The 20,720-nt window shown below is 39.7% G+C and overlaps 2 protein-coding genes across 7 annotated transcripts in view; one reads left to right on the forward strand and one right to left on the reverse strand.

Annotated features, from left to right (window-relative positions):
* LOC121996166 (probable sugar phosphate/phosphate translocator At3g14410) overlaps positions 1-17,175 on the reverse strand; it is a 34,822-nt gene extending 17,647 nt beyond the window's left edge. The window contains exons 1-4 of one of the 6 annotated variants that reach the window (XR_006115981.1): positions 16,858-17,169; positions 7,956-8,046; positions 7,773-7,808; positions 5,215-5,379 (exon numbers count right to left, since the gene is read on the reverse strand). Coding sequence is in view for 2 of the 6 variants with exons in the window: in XM_042550015.1 (XP_042405949.1) it covers positions 7,773-7,808; positions 16,858-17,124 (303 nt within the window). In the remaining 4 variants the exon portion in view is untranslated. Of the gene's footprint in view, positions 1-4,847; positions 5,174-5,214; positions 5,380-7,772; positions 7,809-7,955; positions 8,047-16,857 lie in introns of those variants that run through there. The other 5 variants (XR_006115982.1, XR_006115980.1, XM_042550015.1 and 2 more) reach the window with 5 other exon arrangements.
* Positions 17,176-17,515: 340 nt separating this feature from the next.
* On the forward strand, positions 17,516-20,297 carry LOC121996165 (peroxisomal (S)-2-hydroxy-acid oxidase GLO3). The gene is made up of 12 exons (XM_042550013.1): positions 17,516-17,810; positions 17,928-18,068; positions 18,329-18,453; positions 18,553-18,599; positions 18,707-18,784; positions 18,895-19,019; positions 19,082-19,148; positions 19,243-19,305; positions 19,385-19,454; positions 19,546-19,646; positions 19,716-19,820; positions 19,909-20,297. The coding sequence occupies exons 2-12, from the start codon at positions 17,932-17,934 to the stop codon at positions 20,083-20,085; spliced, it is 1,095 nt and encodes a 364-aa protein (XP_042405947.1). The 5' UTR covers positions 17,516-17,810; positions 17,928-17,931; the 3' UTR covers positions 20,086-20,297.
* Positions 20,298-20,720: the final 423 nt, after the last annotated feature.

The raw sequence follows: 20,720 nt of genomic DNA on the forward strand, positions 1-20,720 counted from the left end.
ATTGGTCTTTGTGGGTATTATCATTTAGTCTCTTGTAATTAAAGACCATCCGTTCTTTACCTTTCGTTTCCCTTCCTGTTTTAGGATCAACAGTTGTGCCAGAGTAGACTATAATTGCTGTAGTTCTGTGACGACTGTTGCTTGGCCTGATAACCTTGAGGTCTAGTAAAGACTTAATGTGTCTTCTAAATGAGTCTTGCATTTGAGGAGTTACGTGTTTGAGTGGTCTATCCTCAATTGTCAGATCCGGATTCTTAATATCTAGCTTGCAAGTGACCAGATTAAAACTCCAGAACTTCATGGGGTTATCCCCAATATAACCAGTGTTGGTTAGTTCAGCAATTAAATCTTGCAAATATTGTCCTGGTTGCCATGTACATACCTGCTCCTGAATTTGTACATATTCTTCCTCTTCGAGTTCCAATTCTTCAATAATAGAAGCTGCAGGGACAATTTGTTGAGTATGAATAGTAGTAACATTTTTATAAAATGTTACCTCATTGCCTTCTATACGGACTCCTCCATGCATAGCGCGTATAAAGTTGCAATCAAGAATCATAGTAATGTTACCTCCCAATGTAAGGGGGAAGGCATATATATAAGGTATCCTGAATTGATGATCCTCAATCTTCATATTGCCGTACTTCAATTTCTTATTGGCCGTTGTCTTAGAATTGATGCCGCTAAAGTTGACAACAAAAGTATTATTTTCAATGGCAAGGGGGGGTATTGATACCTGATCTATGCAGCAGGTAGTTGCACCAGTATCTAGAATGGCATTTACTTTAAAACTTTCTATCCCTGGGATAGAGAGCTCAACCACCAAATTGAAGAGGCCATTTGTCTTGGGTTTTGGTTGCTTTGCTTCTTCAATAGAAAATACTTTTTCTTTCCCTGAATCAATTAATACATGTAACCCTTCTTCTTCCTCTTCATAGAATTCTTCACCTTCATGATGGATAGGTTCTTTTTCTGGATTCTTCCCAAGATCACGCTTCTCAAGTTCCAAGAGGTCAATTCTGAGTCTGAGTTCTTCATTTTCGGTGTCCACTTCTAATTTATCAGCCTGATGATTTCTTAGTATTTCTTCTTTTTCAATAGCAAATTCATTCCTCAGAGACTCCATCTGGATTTCTGCTAATAACTTAGCACTTGCGACCTCCTGTTTTAACCTTTCCATTTCCGCTACTGCCCAAGTAATGTAGTTTTGATGTTCCTGAATTAAAGTATTAGGAGAAAAAGGAACAGGAACTGACCTTTCTACAGGAATACTCATATCAAAGTAATTCCTTGTACACATACCGCATGATGTTATTTTGCAAATACCACAGTGCATACGGTGTCTTTGCATGGTTTCTCTCTTACAACATGTACATTTCTGGTGTAGAGGTGATATTTCTCCATTGACTTCCCATACGTGGTTGCAATCATGTTGTAATTTGGAAATTTTAACCATAGGCTGTCATCCTTCTGTCTTTCCTATCATATAGGAGTTTGTATGTTCGATAAAAACGAATAAGAATTCTTGGTTAAGGATGGTGTTCACCTGATGGTCTTCTCCTTCTGATATACTAAAGATAGCATCTGATTGCTCATCTCCTTCTTGTACAGATAATATTTCATAATCATCAGGTATCTCTAGTCCTTCAAATAGAGCTACCCTCTTTGTATTTTTGTATTCTCTAGGGCAGTCTCGTGCAAAGTGACCTTCTTCACCACATAGAAAGCATTTGCACTTCTTGTTGCGGAGTAAGTGCTTCTTCTTTTCTATCCGCGCATGAGTTTGGTGGGGTTTGCCTTTGTAGGTAGTAGACCTTCTAAGCCCATATTTCTTTTTTGGGTCTTTGTAGTATCCAGGAATAGGTACTTTACTACAGAATGATAGGTCTTTGAGAGATCTACTGAAGGCTGCCTTTTTGCATTCCTCTTCAAGGTATTTGTATGTGAAAATTACCCTTGGATGTACCCCTGTGGTGTTTCCTTGATACTTGTCTTCAAAGGCTGCTTTTATTCTTTGCCCCAATTCTCCAGGAAGTTTTAGCCAAAATTTTTCAGATAATTCTGGCCCAGTGAAGAGTCTTCCTGTTTTTGCTGCAAGAGTCATATAATCTATTAGAAATGGAATCAAATCTTTTACCTGAGGGCATGTAAGTCTCTCAAGATCTCTATAAGCCCTGTCTTGCATGTCAGTGGATCCTTGAAATGGATCCTCTAATAAGAATACTTTTCTTATCTGAGAAATAATATTCTGGGTACCATTTCTTCCATCACTGGCATTGACTAATTCTTGGTATTCATTATGATAGGTCATACGCCATTGAATCCAAGTTAGTCTTTCTGTTTCCCCGAGCAAATTTTCAATATATTCAGCTTTGTCTAGAGGATCAGTGAAATTTTGTAGTGCTACCACATTCTTGGTAATGGCTTCCCATCGGAGAAATACATCTTCTATTAGGTGCAACTGAGTAGGAAGTGTAAGAATAGCTCCCGTTTGTTGTTGAGCCGTTGGTAAATTCCACCATTCAGAGTTATCCTTTCTTTTAAAATTACCCTTTGTTGAAGGGGTAGCCATGCTTACTGGTTCTTCCTTTAAAACTCTGATGGAATAGGGCTCACCTGAACTCATTTTCCGACCTTCTCGAACGTCCTTTCACTCCGGCTTCTCATTCCTCGGAAATGTCACGCGTCTTCTTCTCGTCCGCCAGCGTACTCTTCAGCAACACCTCGTCCCTCAGACGTACCGAGCCCGTCGACTCTCTTCTGTGTCGTCCTTCTCGCTAGATGTGTCGTTCATTCGACTTACTGTGCTCCTAAGTTTCTGCACACTTAGACACAAAGATATTAAAATACAGCAGGACCTAACTTGACTTGGTTGATCACATCAAAACTACCACGGGATACTTACCCCCTTTTTCATGTGAGCAACCCAAGTTAAGTTAGGGTAAATCAAACATAAATAACAGTAAGGTAATAAGTATAAAATTTTAAATATTTATACTTGAAATAAATTTAGCAATTTTAATATGAAATAAATTTTGCAATTTTAATATGCGAAAAATCAATAATGTCACCCTCCCCTAGACTTAACCTTTAATTCTCTCCCCTTGATCACATTAAAAGCAGGGGTAAAGCAAGAATATATCTTTTAAAAAAAATATAAAGTTAAAGGGAAAAAAAATATGGATGAATATCCAGAAAAAAATGTACTCTTAAATTTGGGATACAGACACTTTTTTTTGTTAATTTAAAAAGTAGTTTTAGACTTAAACAAATTCTGAAAGTTTTATAACAGTTGAACAAATATATTTACAGTAGATATAAAATTTTTCACAGAAGATTAAAATTATTTTGAGCTGAGATAAATTCTTTTCGCCATAAATACATATTTTCAAAAAAAAATTAAAAAAAATAGTTATTAATCTCGAAAAATCGTGAAATATTTTCTGAGAATGTATAATAGTAAGTATTTTTCTTTAAAAAAATAAATTTTAAAGAATTAAATTCTGAAGAATTTTTAATATTAAAATTTTAAATTTGGATAAGTAATTTATATAAAATTCTCCAACGGTCAAAAAAATTTCAAAAAAAAAATCTTAGATAGAGAAAAAGATAATGTTTCACAAAAAAATAAATTTTACAAAAAATAGCATTGCAAAATATTTTTAAATCGAAGAATATGAATTTTGTTAAAAAAAAATCATAGAAAAATAATACAACAGTCAAAAATTTTGAAATTTTTTCTATAGATAAGTAATGAAATTCTCTTTTTCGAAAAAAAATAATTTTAATTAATTTCTAACAAAAATTATGTGGAACAATTTATTTGATAATTCTAAGTAAAAATATGAAATAAAATTAAAAATAAAACATGCATAATAACTTTTCAATTTAAGCATAATTTTAGACCCAATATAGGTTCCTTCCGATTAATTAAAAATTTCTTAGGGATATATTTTGTTGATAATTTTCTGATTTGGTCCTTATGATATCTAAAGTGTCAGTTTAGTCTTTGATAAATTTTGAAATTAGAAATAGCTATATTCGAACATGCAGAATTCTTTAGGTTTTCTATTTCCATTTTTAATTTCTATCTTGTCGAAATCCTCTAGTCAATGACATGTTGCTAACGTTAATTTTAACTTTTCATTTTCTTTTTCTAATTTACAGACATTTTTTTATAACATTTTTATAAACTGAAATAACTTATCAGGTTGAGACGTGCCTGACTTACCTTATCGATCCCGTAATCTGAAGCTCCCCCTGAAGTGTTGCTTCCTTCTGATGTTGCTCTGCCTTCATCGATGCTCTCGATGCTCATTTCGGAAGAGCTTGCTTTGTCTTCTTTTTCTTGGTGACTTGCTGCTAACGCAAGTCTGACGAGGGCTTTGATCTTCGACTCGAATGACATTTCGTCCCACGTTGCCTTTAGATTTCGATGCTTTGTCTGGACTGACTTCTTGTTCTTCTCCTTGTTCTTCAACTTTGGGTAGTTGTCTTTAACATGCCCCTCTTCGTCGCAGTGGTAGCATCTTATTTTCCTTTTATCTTGTACTTGAGTAAATTTATTAGTTTTAAAGAACTTTTTAAATTTCCTTACCATGAACGTCGTTTCGTCATCGTCAAGAGATGTTTCGGACTCTTGTTCGTCAATTTTTGCCTTAAAGGCAATGTTCTCATTTTCTTTGTTCTTAGACTTGCATTTCTAAATTCGTGAATCTCAAATGTTGAAGATAACTCTTGTACTTATCTCTAGATCTAGAGATGCAATATGCATCTACTAAGGATACTCATTCAGAAGTTCTAGGATATGCGTTAAGCGCGTACCTTAGTGAATTTCAATTAGTTACCTTTTTTCCGAGATTCGTGAGTCCGGTGATGAGTTCCTTGATCCTTGAATGAAGGTGTGCAACGGATTCGCCTTTTTCTAATCGGAGGTTGCTGATCTAGTTTCGGAGCAGATCCCGTCTCGCTAGTTTTGCCTCGTCGCTTCGTGTAGTTCCAGGAATTTCTCCCAGAGCTCATTGGCTGACTCGTAGGCTCCGATCCGATTGACTTTTTGTGGCGGTAAAACTCTCAGCAGATGGAACTCTACTTTGTCATTTGCCACGAAGTCGGCTTGCTCCTCCTTCATCCACTGATATTCTTCTTTGTCTTTCGGGGCTACAAAATCATATTTCATAATAATTAATAATTCAAAATCTATTTTAAAAATACCTCTATCTTTTTCTTCCAGTTCGCGAATTCCCCCTCGAATTTCGGTGGATAGATGCTCGGTCCGATCATCTCTTGTGCTTTGGTCGACGGCTAGTCCTTCTGAACCGAACCTTACTCTGATGTCAATTGTTGTTCCCTAGCGGCCGACAAGCGGGGTGAATTGCCCTGTAAAAGTAAAAACACCTTTCTCGAAACTTGCAGCTTGATTAACACAATCACTTATACAAAAAGAAATAATACACAAATTAAATAGGAGACAAAGACACCGAAAGTTACTTGGTTGCAATCAGGGGATTACTAATCCAAGATGTTTGAAAGCTCACTAATATCTCCTTCAGGCAGAGAAGGCTCTTACAGCAATCAAAGCTTATAATTACAAAGTTAAACTCAATTAGAATCTATTATAAGTGTTGATTTTAGCTTTTGAAATCAAGGTTGTATTTATAGCCCTGATCGGGGTGCCTGGAAGGGTTCCAGGTGCCTGGAAGGGGATAAAATTTTATCCCCGTTGCAACGGATCACGACAGCTGGCATTTTAATAACTTTTCTAGTCCGGGCGCCTGGACCGGGCTCGTTCAACCCATGACCAGGGCGCTCGCGGGGCGCCCTGTGTCGAGGAGGTCCGAGCACCTAGACCCAGTCTGGGTGGTATGGGCGCCCGGAGCACAGTCAACTTCCGATTGACTTTTTCTCCGGGTCTTCCACTCCAGCTGCGCTCGCTTGAGTGATTTCGGTCATCCGGAATAGGGTTCACCCGAACCCATTTTCCGACCTTCTCGAACGCCCTTCTGCTCCGGCTTCTTGTCCCTCGAAAACGTCGCGCGCCTCTTTCTCATCTTCCAGCATACTCTTCCGCAACATCTCGTCCCTCGGACGCACCGAGCCCGTCGACTCTCTCCCGTGCCGTCCTTCTCTCTAGCTGCGTCTTTCGCTCGATTTACTATGCTCCTAAGTTCCTACACACTTAGACACAAGGATATCAAAACATATAGGACCTAACTTGACTTCGTTGATTACATCAAAACTGCCACGGGGTACTTATAGAATCTTGACATTCTCATCACTTAGGTAGTAATGATGCATTACTAGATATCACTATGTATCTAAAATGGTTTTAGATACATTGCTAACATTACAAGAACCTATTAGGTCACACACAAAGAGCATGTTGATTTGGAGATGAGTTTATTTTAGTTTGACTAAAATATGATAGACCCTAAGATTATTGGATTGAGTTGAGTTAGACTAAAGTGAATCCAACCATTGGATCATTGGATTGAATCTAATCCGAATTAGATTCAATGGATTAGACTCAACCACCAAGGATTAATGTCCATTAAAGAGCTTAATGGTGAGCATTAATCAAAAGAAGACCAAGAGGCAAAAACTTTTGGTATTCCTTGGATGAGTACAAAAGGCTTTTGGAATTCATTTTCATAAAGATGTATTTGATTCTTCTTCCTCTCCATCCTCTCTGGGCCGAACTTCATTTGTTGCCAGCATAACAAGGTTGTTTTCTTCTCCAAATCGTGAGTTCATGAGACGGACGAAAACGTGTTTGTGTAGATACCGTAGAGGTGCGAATATGCTGATCGCATTGAGATCTGTATCCAAAGTTGTTGTCGGGAGTACTGGTTCACGCAACAAAGGTAATGATTCTATGTAACTGAGTAGGAAAACGTAGTATACGGTATTCGCAAGAATCTCTGGAGGGATTCTTTTTCCGCTGCATTACATATTGTTTTATGCATAAGATCCCTACACCTGATACTTTCACTATCACAAATAATAGAGGAATACTCTATTACACTAGAGAGCCAATTTGCCCAATACTAGCAAGCAATAGCAAATTTCAACCAGAACAAACTAAGGAACAGAATGATGATTATCCAGTCAATACATTCTGAATTTTGTTCCTTTTTTGAATCCATACGAGGCTATATACTGATAAATACCCAGCTCTCTTTAATTACTTACTAAACTTGACTGCAGAGGTCCCTTTAATTTCCAGCCACTCTTCACACCAAATTCTGATCAATTCAACATGAATAATTATAGGATTTATGGTGTCTTTTAACATGTCCGTAACTTGGTTTTTTCAGATTTATTTGGTTAATTGTTTTCTCTTATTTTACTATCTTATGGAATTGAGATCTAAATACTCCCAGATATAGTATTTTTTTACTTTTAATAATGCAGAATTTTTAGCATTATCTATCATTGCATTACATTTTTTTTACATGTATCAACTACCTAACACTCTAATTCAGAAGTATGGCTGAAAAAAAATGGTACTAAAGCTTGCTGTATTTAATGAAAAATCTAAGATGTCTTATATATTATGAAATTTTTATATGATGCATTGTATTAAAGAATGCTATTACTGGAAATGAAACTGGAAAGGGCATTGAGGATACTATAAACTGAAAGAGAATGCTATCCTGAAACCAAGAAAATTTCAAGAACAATAGCATTCATCTAATGAGCTGGTGAAACAGAATTAAAAACAAGGCATTTCTGATTACTATTACATTTTCTCATTAAGTAGAGTAACTCACATGTCTGAAGTCATCCCCCCCTTCAATCGTTAAAATCTGACAAACAATAAACATCTTAAAATCTCTACAGTAGTATAAAATGATTGGTAATAATTTAAGGTAGGCAAATAGAATGATAACTCAAGTTCACTTCAAGAAAAAGAGCCTACCAAAACAATGTATACTTTATCAAGGAACAAATACCTTGAAAACTTGGGTGAGTAGAAAGCACAATACTGAAGAGAACAGCATGTGCAGGAAAGTTAATGCAACAGGATATGGGAAGTTGATCTCACTGGATGATAAAACCCACCGTGCAAAAAATGAAGTGAGTTGGCATGCAAAGTTAAAATATTAGCTAAACATAATAAAAATAAAATAAAATTAGACAAATAAAAAACTCCATTAGATATCATGAAGAATTCAGCTTTTGAATCTGGTTCTTTAATGCTAAAGAGTAATTAAGGAACGGGTATGTTTGAGCATTTTTAGTTATGAGAGAGAATATTCCACTCACTATATAAGGTTAGATCAGTTTACAGAGTGCTATCCAGTGATGTTTATTGTTTAGTAATACATGAAAGTTCAACAACTCACTTAGTCGTGCATAACCATGCTATGTGCTCATTTTCATTTTATTTCTCCAGTCGAAGTATCATCCAGAAATTATATAAAATTGGCCACCATATCCTCAGGTCCAGTGCACAAAAGTCAGTTACATAAATCAACTTAAACATCTTAAAGATTATTGTTTTACAAATGTCACTTGTGTTCCACGGAACATTATTGCTATTCTCAGAAGCTATGTTAAGAGCTGCATATTTCATAGAAATATTTTAGATGTAAGATCAAAGCTTAGCTCTGTTGTTCCCCGGGTAGCTTCTGGAGTATGCAAACTGATCGTCGAGGCTAGTGTTCGACACTATCTCCGTAAACGATATTGCTCCGCTACGGTGCTTAACGGATTGTTACAATTCGTTCCCAAGATACAACGACGACGAACGTCTTGGAATCGTAGCACTCCGACTTCCGAGACCAGCGAACCTTTTAGTAGACTTCTTGGACTCTTGAATGCACAAGATGAGAAGAATGCTTGAGGAAGTGAATTGAGAGTGAATTTTCCATCATCTGGAGGGTTCTATTTATACTGAATGAAGAGGTTGATTGTCCTTTGGGTGAGTGGATGTGTTTCTTGGGCTGGATCGATCTAGATCATCCATTCTGAAGGGTTGTAACCCTTCACCAAACCCACTTCAATCTCATCCATCAGATCTGAGGAGTTGTGACCCTCAGATCCCGCCTATTGTCATCGGCCATCGGATCTGGATCCATTGATTCGATGCTTCAGATCAAGTCTCATCCCAAGCCGTCAGATCGGTACTCTTTGCGATCCAACGCTCTAGATCGCATCACAAGCGATCCATCATACCTATTTGATCAACGTTGATCAACGGTAGCCATCCATTCCCTAAGTCAACTGTCCAGTCATCTCCCTTTGCCCACGAGGATGCCGCATAGGTGCTGCCACGTCAGGTACTGCCACGTCACCCGAGTGCCACGTAGGCAGTCACCCGGAGCATAAATTTAAGCTCCTCAATGCTCCTCGCGGCGATGCGTCGTGCGAAGTGCGCCTCTGGCGCCCATTCTTGCGCGGCGCGCGTCGCGTGGCGGGTGGCGGGCTCGCGGTCTGACACTGCCGCCACAGGCTAAGGGGTAATCGTCCTTTTATTTTGTGTTAACTCCGTTAACACATCTTCATTAATAAGTAGAGAATACACATCGGAATTTCCGATGTGGGACTATTCTCCCTACACTTTATTAATGAATAATAAATATTATTTTGGGCTGACTTTAAACATTAATTTTTCATTCACCTTTAATCGGTTTGAGCAAATTAATAGTCTAAATCTATCTACTGAATCGTAGATTTCAATTTTCAAGTCATTACGACTTTCAACAATTGATGGCTTCCTTCCTCTAAATCGCTTTGGTCCATTTAAGGCCTAATATCCACAATCCCCATGAATGAAATTAATGCGATGCGTGTATGCGACATTTTACAAGAGTCAATCGATAAGTCAACTGCGTCGGAGAGGTAGCTTGTGGCTTTGAACCTTCCGTAGTGAAATCTTGCTCGAGTATACTAATGTGATGAGCGTGATGTCTTGAGCGCTCATTTGTTGGTGTATCTTGAGACAATAACAGAGATCTATCTCACCTACTTTAGGTTCTCGTGGTTGGTTCCGTTTGACCATGGATATCATCTTGGATTCATGAGTGTTTCATTGAAGCGACCTTGTCTTCACACTCACATAGGTGACACTTATCAAGAGTATCCTACCATACTCCACCTTATCGTATAGAAGTCACTAAAAGCATAAGCTTAACCTCACTCGTGAGGTAGGGCAGACCAAATTCATCCTAGGATTGGGATGAGATAAACTATCTAATGTCTTTGGACCCAACTTATAACCGTTGTCCCGTTGAACCAAGATCTTGGGATCTCCATCAACAAGGTTGGGTTACCGCTACTGATCGTTTTTAGTTGTAGATTTTTAATCTCATTCCTCTTGATGAGCGAGATACTTGATCTCGACTCAACCCCTTCGTTAGAGGATCTGCCAAATTATCTTTGGACTTAACATAGTCGATTGCAATCACTCCATTCGAGATCAGCTAATGGTATTATATACGACGTATATGTCGTGACTTCCCATTATCATATTACTCTGTGCCCTTCAATCGCGATTGACTATCACGATGGATTAATGCGACGGCAGTTTCACCGGTAAGAATATCTTCGAAATTCATGACCATTCGACTTCTCAATTGTTTTGTCAATCTTATAAACTCGGATTCCATGAAAAGCGATGCAAGTGCTTAATGGATTTCGAATCTGCTCCCAGCGATCGTGAATACATATCCACTAGTGGATTTGGAGTCTTTTGATCGATATTCAATTAGCATCACAATATCCTTCCAACACAACGGGATATTTTCCATAAAGTAATCCATAGTTCATAGTATATTTCAAATATCGAGAACTCGCATCAATGCTTTCCAATGGGTGTCGTTTGGATTACTCGTAAAGCGACTCGGTTTGTTGACCGACAGCAATATCCGGACGTGTGCGGTTTGTGAGATACATCAAACCCGCCTATTATCAGAATATTCCAACTGCGATATGGTCTCACCATGGTTTTGTTAAGTGTTGACTTAGATCCATAGGTGTTTTCACTGTAGAGATCGTCGCATTGAATTTTTCAATCAGATTCTACGTAATGGGATTGTGTTAAAACTATCCCTTCGATGCCCGAGAATTTTAATTCCAATATAACATCTGTCAGACCCATATCTTTCATATCAAAATTTCTTTTTTCTTTGTAGTCGTGATTACATCGATTCGCCCATTATTAGATATCGTCTACGTATAGCAGACAATTACATAGCCGTGGTGTGTTTTGACATAAACGCATTTGTCACATTCATTTATTACGAATTCGTTTGACATTACTTTGTCAATTTTTCGTGCCATTGTTTGGCGTTTGCTTAAGTCCGTCTGACGACTTAGTCGACACACCTTTTCTCATTTCGAGCCGTGAACCCTTGGTTGCTCCATATAAATTTTTCTTCCAACTCACCATTTAAAACGCAGTCTTAACATCCATTTGATGTATTTCAAGGTCATACAGTGTTGCAATGGCTATTAGACTCGTATGGATATAATCCTTGTCACCGGTGAGTATGTATCGAAGTAATTAAGGTCTTCCTCTTGCTTGTACCCCTTGGCTACGAGTCGGCCTTATACTTGTCAATTGATCCATCGACTTTATACTTACGTTTTAGTATCCACTTACAACCTAATGGTTTATAAGGAAGGTCTACTAATTCCCAAGTATGATTATTCACGATAGACTTAATTTCACTATTGGCGACTTCTTTCACGTTGGAGCATCGGTGCAGAGAGCTTAATGTTCTTGGTTCATTTCGGCGTGAAAGTCGTGAAATCGCCCAAACGATTTCTCAACTCTAGCTCGTTTGCTACGACGTGGCTCTTCACTTTGATCGTCAATAGTCCTTTTATAACAATTAAGTTCGATAACGCTTTTTGTTTGAACTTCCGTTGTTATCACTTTCAACGTTCCCTTTTATTAGGGAATACGTTTTCAAAGAATATCGCATTGATTACATGGTTGTTCCCACGTGTATATCGTGAATGTCGATTGTGAACTAGGAAACAATATGCACTACTATTATGGGCATATCCGACAAATACCACATCGAACGTTTTAGGTCCGATCTTTACTTGCTTTGGTTTAGGTACTTCGACCTTTTCCAAGCACCCCCACACTTTCAGGTATTTGTACGATGGCTCGCGGCCTTTCCATAGTTCATATGGAGTTTTATCATTTTTCTTATGAGGGATTCTGTTGAGAATGTGATTTGCCGATAATATTGCTTCCCCCCACAAGTTTTGAGGTAAGCCTGAATTTATCAACAAGGCATTCATCATTTCTTTTAGTGTCCGATTTTTACGTTCGGCGACACCGTTTGATTGAGGTGAGTAAGGCGCCATTGTTTGATGGATAATGCCAGATTCTGTACAAAATTCATCAAACGGTGCACCATATTCTCCACCTCTATCGCTTCGAATTATTTTAATTCGTTTGTCAAGTTGGTTTTCAACTTCTGTTTTATAGGTTCTGAACGCCTCTAGGGCTTCGTCTTTACTTCTTAAAAGAAAGACATAACAGAACTTTGTGCAGTCATCGATAAAAGTAATAAAATATTTTTTACCTCCTCTAGTTTACACAAATTTCAAGTCACATAGATCACTATGTATCAACTCTAGAGGAGTTGTTGTCCTTTCCACCGAATGAAAAGGTAGTTTCACGCACACTTCACATTTGTGTGTTCCATCAACATTGACGTTTGGTAATAAATTTAATTTGGCGAGGCGTTTGAGAGTATTATTATTCACGTGTCAAGTCGATCGTACCATAAATTAAAACACTCAACAACATATGGTGAGCATTTATTTTATTACCATAAAATTTGGTCAGGCATTATGAGCATTTTAAATAGACCCTTTTCTAGGTACCCTTTCCTACGAAGACACCATTCTTCGTAAGTCAAAGTTATGCAGTGGAACACTAGCTTTAAATCCCTTGACCAATGCCGCTCCGAAACTAGGTTCTTACGATGTCGGGAACATGGAGTACATGAGTGTTAGCTCCTTTCGGGACGTCGTCTTGACAACCTTTCCGAGTCCAACAATTGGCGACGTCGTGGAATTACCCATATAGAGCTTCCCGCCATTTATTGGTATACTTGGAGAACATCGCTTTATCGAACAAATACGACGAGTTGCTCGATGTCAATGAACCATTGCCTGGGTTGGTATCCACAAGTTGGCTTAAATCTGAACCGCGATGAGATCCAAGTCCTCGAGAGAGTTCGGCATGATTCGCAACATCCTTTGCCAGGTTGGCTTCTTTGGCGTCTGCAGTCCTTTGATAGTGTCCCGCCTTTCCACAATTATAGCAGGAGCCTTGAACTTCTTTGCTTGAGCCTTCTTTTTGAACCGCCGGCTTTTTGGCGTTCGGCTCGACCAGGTTGGACATTTCGCCTATAGTCCGCTTGGTTCCTCTGAGTCGGATAACTTTCGATTATCCTCCTCTATTCGTAGCCTCAAGATCGTGTCTTGCATCCTATCTCCTTTTGCTTGTGCTTTAGGTAATTCTTGAAATCCTTCCGTGACGGAGGAGCTTCTCGATTCCGCGAGCTATGAATGTCTCGTTGACCATTGCCTTGGCGTCCGGATCATGCGATATTAATTGCGTATCTTGGACTTGAGATGAGACGCTGAGTCCACCATCTTGAAATCCAAAACCGACCGACGATGAATTTCTTGATCCAGCATTTTCGGTCTTGTATTTCTTCTCAAGGGATTCCCACAAAGATTTTACCGTCTCCAGAGAACAATATACGTTATATAACGTGTTGTCCAAGGCGTTGAGTATATAATTGCGGCACAGAAAATCTCCGTGAGACCACGCATCGCTAGCAGCCTTACTACCTTCCGTAGCGGCTGGCGTGTCTTCGTGCAAAAACCGTACAAGGTTTAGCGTTGTTAGATAAAACAACATCTGCTGCTGCCATCTTTTGAAGTCGGTTCCGGTGAATTTCTCCGGCTTTTCTCCCTGCGGAATGGTTGTCGGAATGGCGGTCGGAACGGTCGTCGGAATGTCGTTGGTAGCCATATCAGTTTGCAGGAAATATCGTTTACGACTGTTGTTCCCCGGGTAGCTTTTGGAGTATGCAAACTGATCGTCGAGGCTAGTGTTCGACACTATCTCCGTAAACGATATTGCTCCACTACGGTGCTTAACGGATTGTTGCAATTCGTTCCCAAGATACAACGACGACGAACGTCTTGGAATCGTAGCACTCCGACTTCCGAGACCAGCGAACCTTTTAGTAGACTTCTTGGACTCTTAAATACACAAGATGAGAAGAATGCTTGAGGAAGTGAATTGAGAGTGAATTTTCCATCATCTGGAGGGTTCTATTTATACTGAATGAAGAGGTTGATTGTCCTTTGGGTGAGTGGATGTGTTCCTTGGTCTGGATCGATCTAGATCATCCATTCTGAAGGGTTGTAACCCTTCACCAAGCCCACTTCAATCTCATCCATCAGATCTGAGGAGTTGTGACCCTCAGATCCCGCCTATTGTCATCGGCCATCGGATCTGGATCCATTGATTGACGCTTGGATCGAGTCTCATCGCCGTCCGATCGTTACTCTTTGCGATCCAACGCTCTGAATCGCATCACAAGCGATCCATCATACCTATTTGATCAACGTTGATCCGGTAGCCATCTATTCCTAAGTCATTGTCGGTCATCTCTCTTTGCCCACGAGGATGCCGCATAGGTGCTGCCACGTCAGGTACGAGCCTGACACGTCACCCGAGTGCCACGTAGGCACTGCAATGTCACCTGGAGCATAAATTTAAGCTCCTCAATGCTCCTCGCGGCCACGTAGGCACTTCAATGCTCCTCAATGCCACGTAGGTACTGCAATGTCACCTGGAGCATAAATTTAGTAGACTTCTTGGACTCTTGAATGCACAAGATGAGAAGAATGCTTGAGGAAGTGAATTGAGAGTGAATTTTCCATCATCTGGAGGGTTCTATTTATACTGAATGAAGAGGTTGATTATCCTTTGGGTGAGTGGATGTGTTTCTTGGGCTGGATCGATCTAGATCATCCATTCTGAAGGGTTGTAACCCTTCACCAAGCCCACTTCAATCTCATCCATCAGATCTGAGGCGTTGGATCCGCCTATTGTCATCGGCCATCGGATCCGGATCCATCGATTCGACGCTTTAGATCAAGTCTCATCCAGCCGTCGGATCGGTACTCTTTGCGATCCAACGCTCTAGATCGCATCACAGCGATCCATCATACTATTGATCAACATTGATCAACGGTAGCCATCCATTCCCTAAGTCATTGTCGGTCATCTCCATTTGCCCGAGGATCGCGTGGTCTTTGCCGCGTCGGTCTGAGCGACATCACCCGAATGCCACGTAGGCGCTGCGATGTCACGGGCATAAATTTAAGCTCCTCGATGCGATGCGTGCGTGCAAGTCTGCCTCTGGCGCCCGTTGCGCGTGCGCGTGGCGGTGGCGGGCTCGCGGTCGAGCACCGCCGCCACGGCTAGGGTAATCTGTCCTTTTATTTTTGTGTTAACTCCATTAACACATCTTCATTAATAAGTAGAGAATACACATCGGGAATTTCCGATGTGGGACTATTCTCCCATGTACTTTATTAATGAATAATAAATGTTATTTTGGGCTGACTTTAAACATTAATTTCTCATTCACCCTTAATCGGTTTTAAGCAAATTAATAGTCTAAATCTATCTACGCGAATCGTAGATTTCAATTTTGAAGTCAATTATGACTTTCAACAATTGATGGCTTCCTTCCTCTAAATCGTTTTGGTCCATTTAAGGCCCCAATATCCAACAAGCTCATGTTCTCATAAAATAACTAACTAACCAGGAGGAGGATGCCTTCTTGAATCACCTCATTAGAGCATGTGAGACAGTGAGAGTATGGCCATCAAGCACCTTAATTTTAACAATATGGAAAATATCATGTCAGGCTTCCCTTCAGGATAATGAGTGATTTACTGAATCCAATATCCAATGATTCAGTAATGCCAAATCTATTATTATGCAAATTCAAGTTATGGATATAACAACACGACCTTCAGATGGCATTTTTTTTCAATTTTGATGCATTATTCAACACACTAAAAAAGCCATATTTCGGGAGGGTGAAATTCAACACAGTTAGGTTCAAATTATGAAACATTGAGACTGCCTCCTTTTATCCTCCTAACTTAGGATTATAGCTAAAGCTTTTCAAGAATGACACCACCTTTGTCATGCTCTATGCTCTTGTTCTGCTGGAACCTTTATATGGATGCGAGTTGTTATTTGTCATGTTGGCATAATCAGAATCAGACATACAGAACCGAATGGACCAGTTAGGGAGAAGGACTTAGCTTATCTAAAAGTTTACTTGAAGTCAAGTTGCTATCATGTCACAACTAGGTCACTATCTCCTCAGCCAGAGTGCTAGTTCGCTCAGATTGCCAAGAATAATGGGCCAAGATGGAATTTATGATTAGGATCCATATACAAATCGGATACCAAGATCTCACATTGTGTTTCTAGTACAACTTAGCTAGTTTCTTATCAATTTTCATGAAACTATCATATCACCATACGCTCATCAGACTAGAACGAAAGTAAAATAGAAAGCACTGCGGTTAGTAACAAACTAAGATCTAAATCCCCAGCACCAACTTCCTTTTGACTATTACAGCGCAACAAAACACCGGTCTTGGTGAATTAAGGTACGAATTCACCCTAAATATCTCTCATTTACAACCTGAAGTAACACAAGGTTCGCAGATCGTATGACACAATGGTAAAGCTCGCGTCCAAGTAAAACACTTCTCAACCTACGAATAAACTTCAATGTTATAATTAGACGAGAAAGATGCACGGATCGGGAATCTGACCTTGTTGAAGAAGATCTGGCCACTGGACACGGAAATGTAGAGGAAAATGCAACCGTAGATGATACCTCCTTCGCCGCATCTCCGGATCAAGTCCGCCGCCTTCTCCCCGCCGAACCGGAGGTGGCGGCCGGATCTAGCCATTCCGCCGCCTCTCACCAAGCAGAAAGTGAAAGATATTGGGAGAGGGGGGACGAGCTCTACAGTGCGACGGTGGGAAGGGCATAGACCGACCGCCGGACTCGAGAGCGAAGAACAAGTGTTGCTCATACGACTAAAGTCACGAAAAAATTATAGGGTGAAGACTGAAGATCGATAAGGCAAAAAATTACAGGGACAGGGATTTACGTCCGACGACTCTGAGTTTCGACCCCACGACTTCATGTAATAAGTATTTTATCATATACCAACTCGGATGACTTGTGGATCAATAAAAAAAAATTTTAAAAAAAATAGGCATTCTTGCAATTTATCTATAAAAAAGATCAATATTGCACTTCGCCTTTTTCTTCCCTCCCAAGCTCCAACCGAGGCCACCAAAGAACCCTAGCCTACAAGGAAGCAGTAAGGTGATCCATGCTTACCTAGCTGCTATTCTTTCATGAGATTCTAAAACTTGGGTATTTTTCTCTCTCACTAGTTTGTGTATAAGGATGCATATATTTCCATGTTGCTGATGCTTAAGGGCGTTCACGTCTATCCACTATTTGTGATAATTCTTAACTCACAAAACTTGATCTTTTTCTGTTTACTGATACAATTTTGTTCAAGTTTGTCCGTGAATGATCCGTGTACCACTTGCCCTCCTCCGTAGAATTAAATTACTTTTCTCGCAGGGAAGAGCAGGTATACGATAAAATAATAATCTTACTTGTCAGCGCATGCCTATTTTCTCCTTCAGAAATTTCTCCTCCTCTTTCTCCGGCACAAGATTTCTGCTGTATTTCTTTGAATCCGTAGGATTTAGTTTATTTGAGTTTGCTTTCTCCTCTTTTATATGCGTGATCGAACACGTACGTCTGAAATATTTTAGCTTTCTCCTCTTCTTTCTGTGTTTGTTTGTTCGAGGACAGGTCCATGGAGATCACCAACGTTTCTGAGTACGAGGAGATTGCCAAGCAGAAGTTACCAAAGATGATCTATGATTACTTTGCATCAGGAGCGGAGGACCAGTGGACACTAAGGGAGAACAGGAATGCCTTCTCGAGGATTCTGTAAGCATCTTCTAAAAGATCTATATATGACCCTGCAGATAGTTACTGAGATTTTCTTAGTTCACCGGTTTCTGTTTGATTACTTTATGCAAAAGTTCTCCATTTGATCGAGAGTAGCCATCACGTCGATGCAGAAATGGGTATTTCATTGATAATTGGTTTTCACTTGATTGTATTTCGTTGATAACTTGATTACTGCATGCACCAAATTATCAATATCTATTATCTGAAAATGATTGATTTTAGCAAATATTTTCCAGGTTTCGTCCCCGTATTCTAGTTGATGTATCCAAGATTGATCTAACCACGACGGTCTTGGGTTTCAATATTTCAATGCCAATCATGATTGCCCCCTCGGCTATGCAGAAGATGGCACATCCTCAAGGTTTGCCCCTTGTACTTGTATTATTGCAGTATATTGGTTTAACAATTCTGTGTTGTAGAAGAGCTACTTCCTCATCTTCTTCTGTGATATGTTCTACAGGGGAGTTGGCAACAGCTAGGGCTGCATCAGCAGCTAGAACTATCATGGTTTGTCATTCCTTTTCTGCTGCAATTTATATGTAGATTGCTGGTTGATGACCTCATTGCTTCAATCTCCAAGCTTTCATTCCTGAACTACCTTTTCCCTTTTCTAGACACTGTCGTCATGGTCGACTTCCAGTGTCGAAGAGGTTAACTCAACAGGACCAGGAATTCGCTTCTTCCAACTTTATGTATATACACACACACATTGTTTCTGAATTATTCCAAACTTTGCATTCCTTCATCAGCATTGCATCCTGACACAGTGAGCATGTTTTTCATACTTGAATTTTTTGGTTAGGTCTACAAGGACAGAAATGTAGTGCTGCAACTTGTTAGAAGAGCTGAGAGGGCGGGCTTCAAGGCCATTGTCCTCACAGTCGATACGCCGAGGCTCGGAAGAAGAGAAGCTGACATTAAGAACAGGTCTTACATTCATTTCATCATCCTCTCGATCTGATCCAGACGAATGACTCCATTGTTTGCAGGTTCACTTTACCACCTTCCCTTACACTCAAGAACTTCGAGGATCTGGACCTGGGAAAAATGGATAAGGTAATTAAGCCGCTGAAAAGAAATTAAAGTGGTCAGACAATTCACTTTGTTCATTGATTCTGCTCTTACCCACACTGCGTGCCGGACTTTGCAGACCAATGATTCAGGGCTAGCATCCTACGTCGCCAGCCAAGTCGACCGTTCCCTATCCTGGAAGGTGCGTGTAGCTAAGTTCTCGGTGGAACAGATAGTAGAACACGAAGAACTAACTGTTGATCCCTGTATTCCGACTGCAGGATGTGAAGTGGTTGCAGACAATTACTTCCCTCCCGATTGTAGTGAAAGGAGTGATGACTGCAGAGGACAGTAAGTGATCAGTTTGGAACTTAAAAATCCTCTCAGCTCATAGTAAGTGATGCTCATAGTTGTATATGTTCTTGCTTACAAACTAATGCAGCTAAACTAGCCGTTCAAGCTGGGGTTGCTGGTATCGTCGTGTCCAATCACGGTGCTCGCCAGCTCGACTATGTTCCAGCGACCATTAATTCTCTGGAAGAGGTACGCAAACATGCTTTAGTCATGTCTAATTAATCAGGACAAGTGCTGAGAGATTGAGTAAATCTCCAGGTGGTGAAAGCAGCACAAGGGAAAGTTCCCGTGTTCTTGGACGGCGGGATTCGTCGAGGCACAGACGTGTTCAAGGCATTGGCCTTGGGAGCTTCTGGGGTGTTTGTAAGCAACGTCCTAGCTGCAGATCAAGCTCGATCTACTACTACTACTACTCCTGCTTAATTGTGTTTGTCTCGTTGACCGCATGCAGATTGGAAGGCCGGTGATTTTCGCGTTGGCGGCCGACGGGGAGGCTGGCGTGCTGAAGGTGCTGGAAATGCTCCGCGACGAGCTCGAGCTCACCATGGCCTTGAGCGGCTGCACCTCCCTCGAACAGATCACTCGAAATCACATCATCACCGAGGCCAACTTGCCCTCCATGTTATAGAGTGCGTGGGTTTAGGGTTTAACTAAGACTTAGAGTTGGATGGTCGAGGACGATGCTTCAATAAAAGTTAAGTGATATCCATTGTTGACGTTTAAAGGAATTCCGAGTTTGAATCATGGGCAAAAACTCAAAAAGGCCTAAACACTATGGAGCGCCTCCTTTTGCAAATTAATTAATTAATTAAATGAGTGATATCCTTATTTTGAATCTAACGCTTTTGTAGAAACTACTTGGTAGTTTTTATCACGTATAACATCTATCAGATAACTTTTACAACCTGTAGAGTTATCAGATTAGAAGTTATTTATTAGTTTCTACAACATGTCTAGGATGTGTTTAAGATTTATATCGTGAGTGAATTTAGAATTTAAAATTTATATTGAATATATATAAGCTATTTAATAGTCACACTAAATATGTTATAATAATTACTAGTTAACTTTTATACTATCTAATCTTAAATCATAAATTCATCCTAAATATCATAAATTCATCCTAAATATGCAGTAATCCTAAATATCATACATTCATCCTAAATATATTGCAGTAGTTATCCGTTAAGTTCTATGAGTGTGCTGGGTCAAAGAGATAATTTCAGGATAAAATGATGAGACAGATATCTATTTAATTTTTTT

The sequence above is a fragment of the Zingiber officinale genome, chromosome 6A (genome assembly GCF_018446385.1).
Source record: "Zingiber officinale cultivar Zhangliang chromosome 6A, Zo_v1.1, whole genome shotgun sequence".
Classification (NCBI taxonomy): Eukaryota; Viridiplantae; Streptophyta; class Magnoliopsida; order Zingiberales; family Zingiberaceae; genus Zingiber; species Zingiber officinale.

What these genes read in the sequence shown, in the direction of transcription:
- LOC121996165 (XM_042550013.1), top strand. Translation starts at nt 17,932, where the DNA reads ATGGAGATCACCAACGTTTCTGAGTACGAGGAGATTGCCAAGCAGAAG. An exon ending in TTCGCTTCTTCCAACTTTAT is followed by an intron (nt 18,785 to 18,894) that starts GTATATACACAC and finishes TTTTTTGGTTAG; the next exon opens with GTCTACAAGGACAGAAATGT. An exon ending in TGGGAGCTTCTGGGGTGTTT is followed by an intron (nt 19,821 to 19,908) that starts GTAAGCAACGTC and finishes GACCGCATGCAG; the next exon opens with ATTGGAAGGCCGGTGATTTT.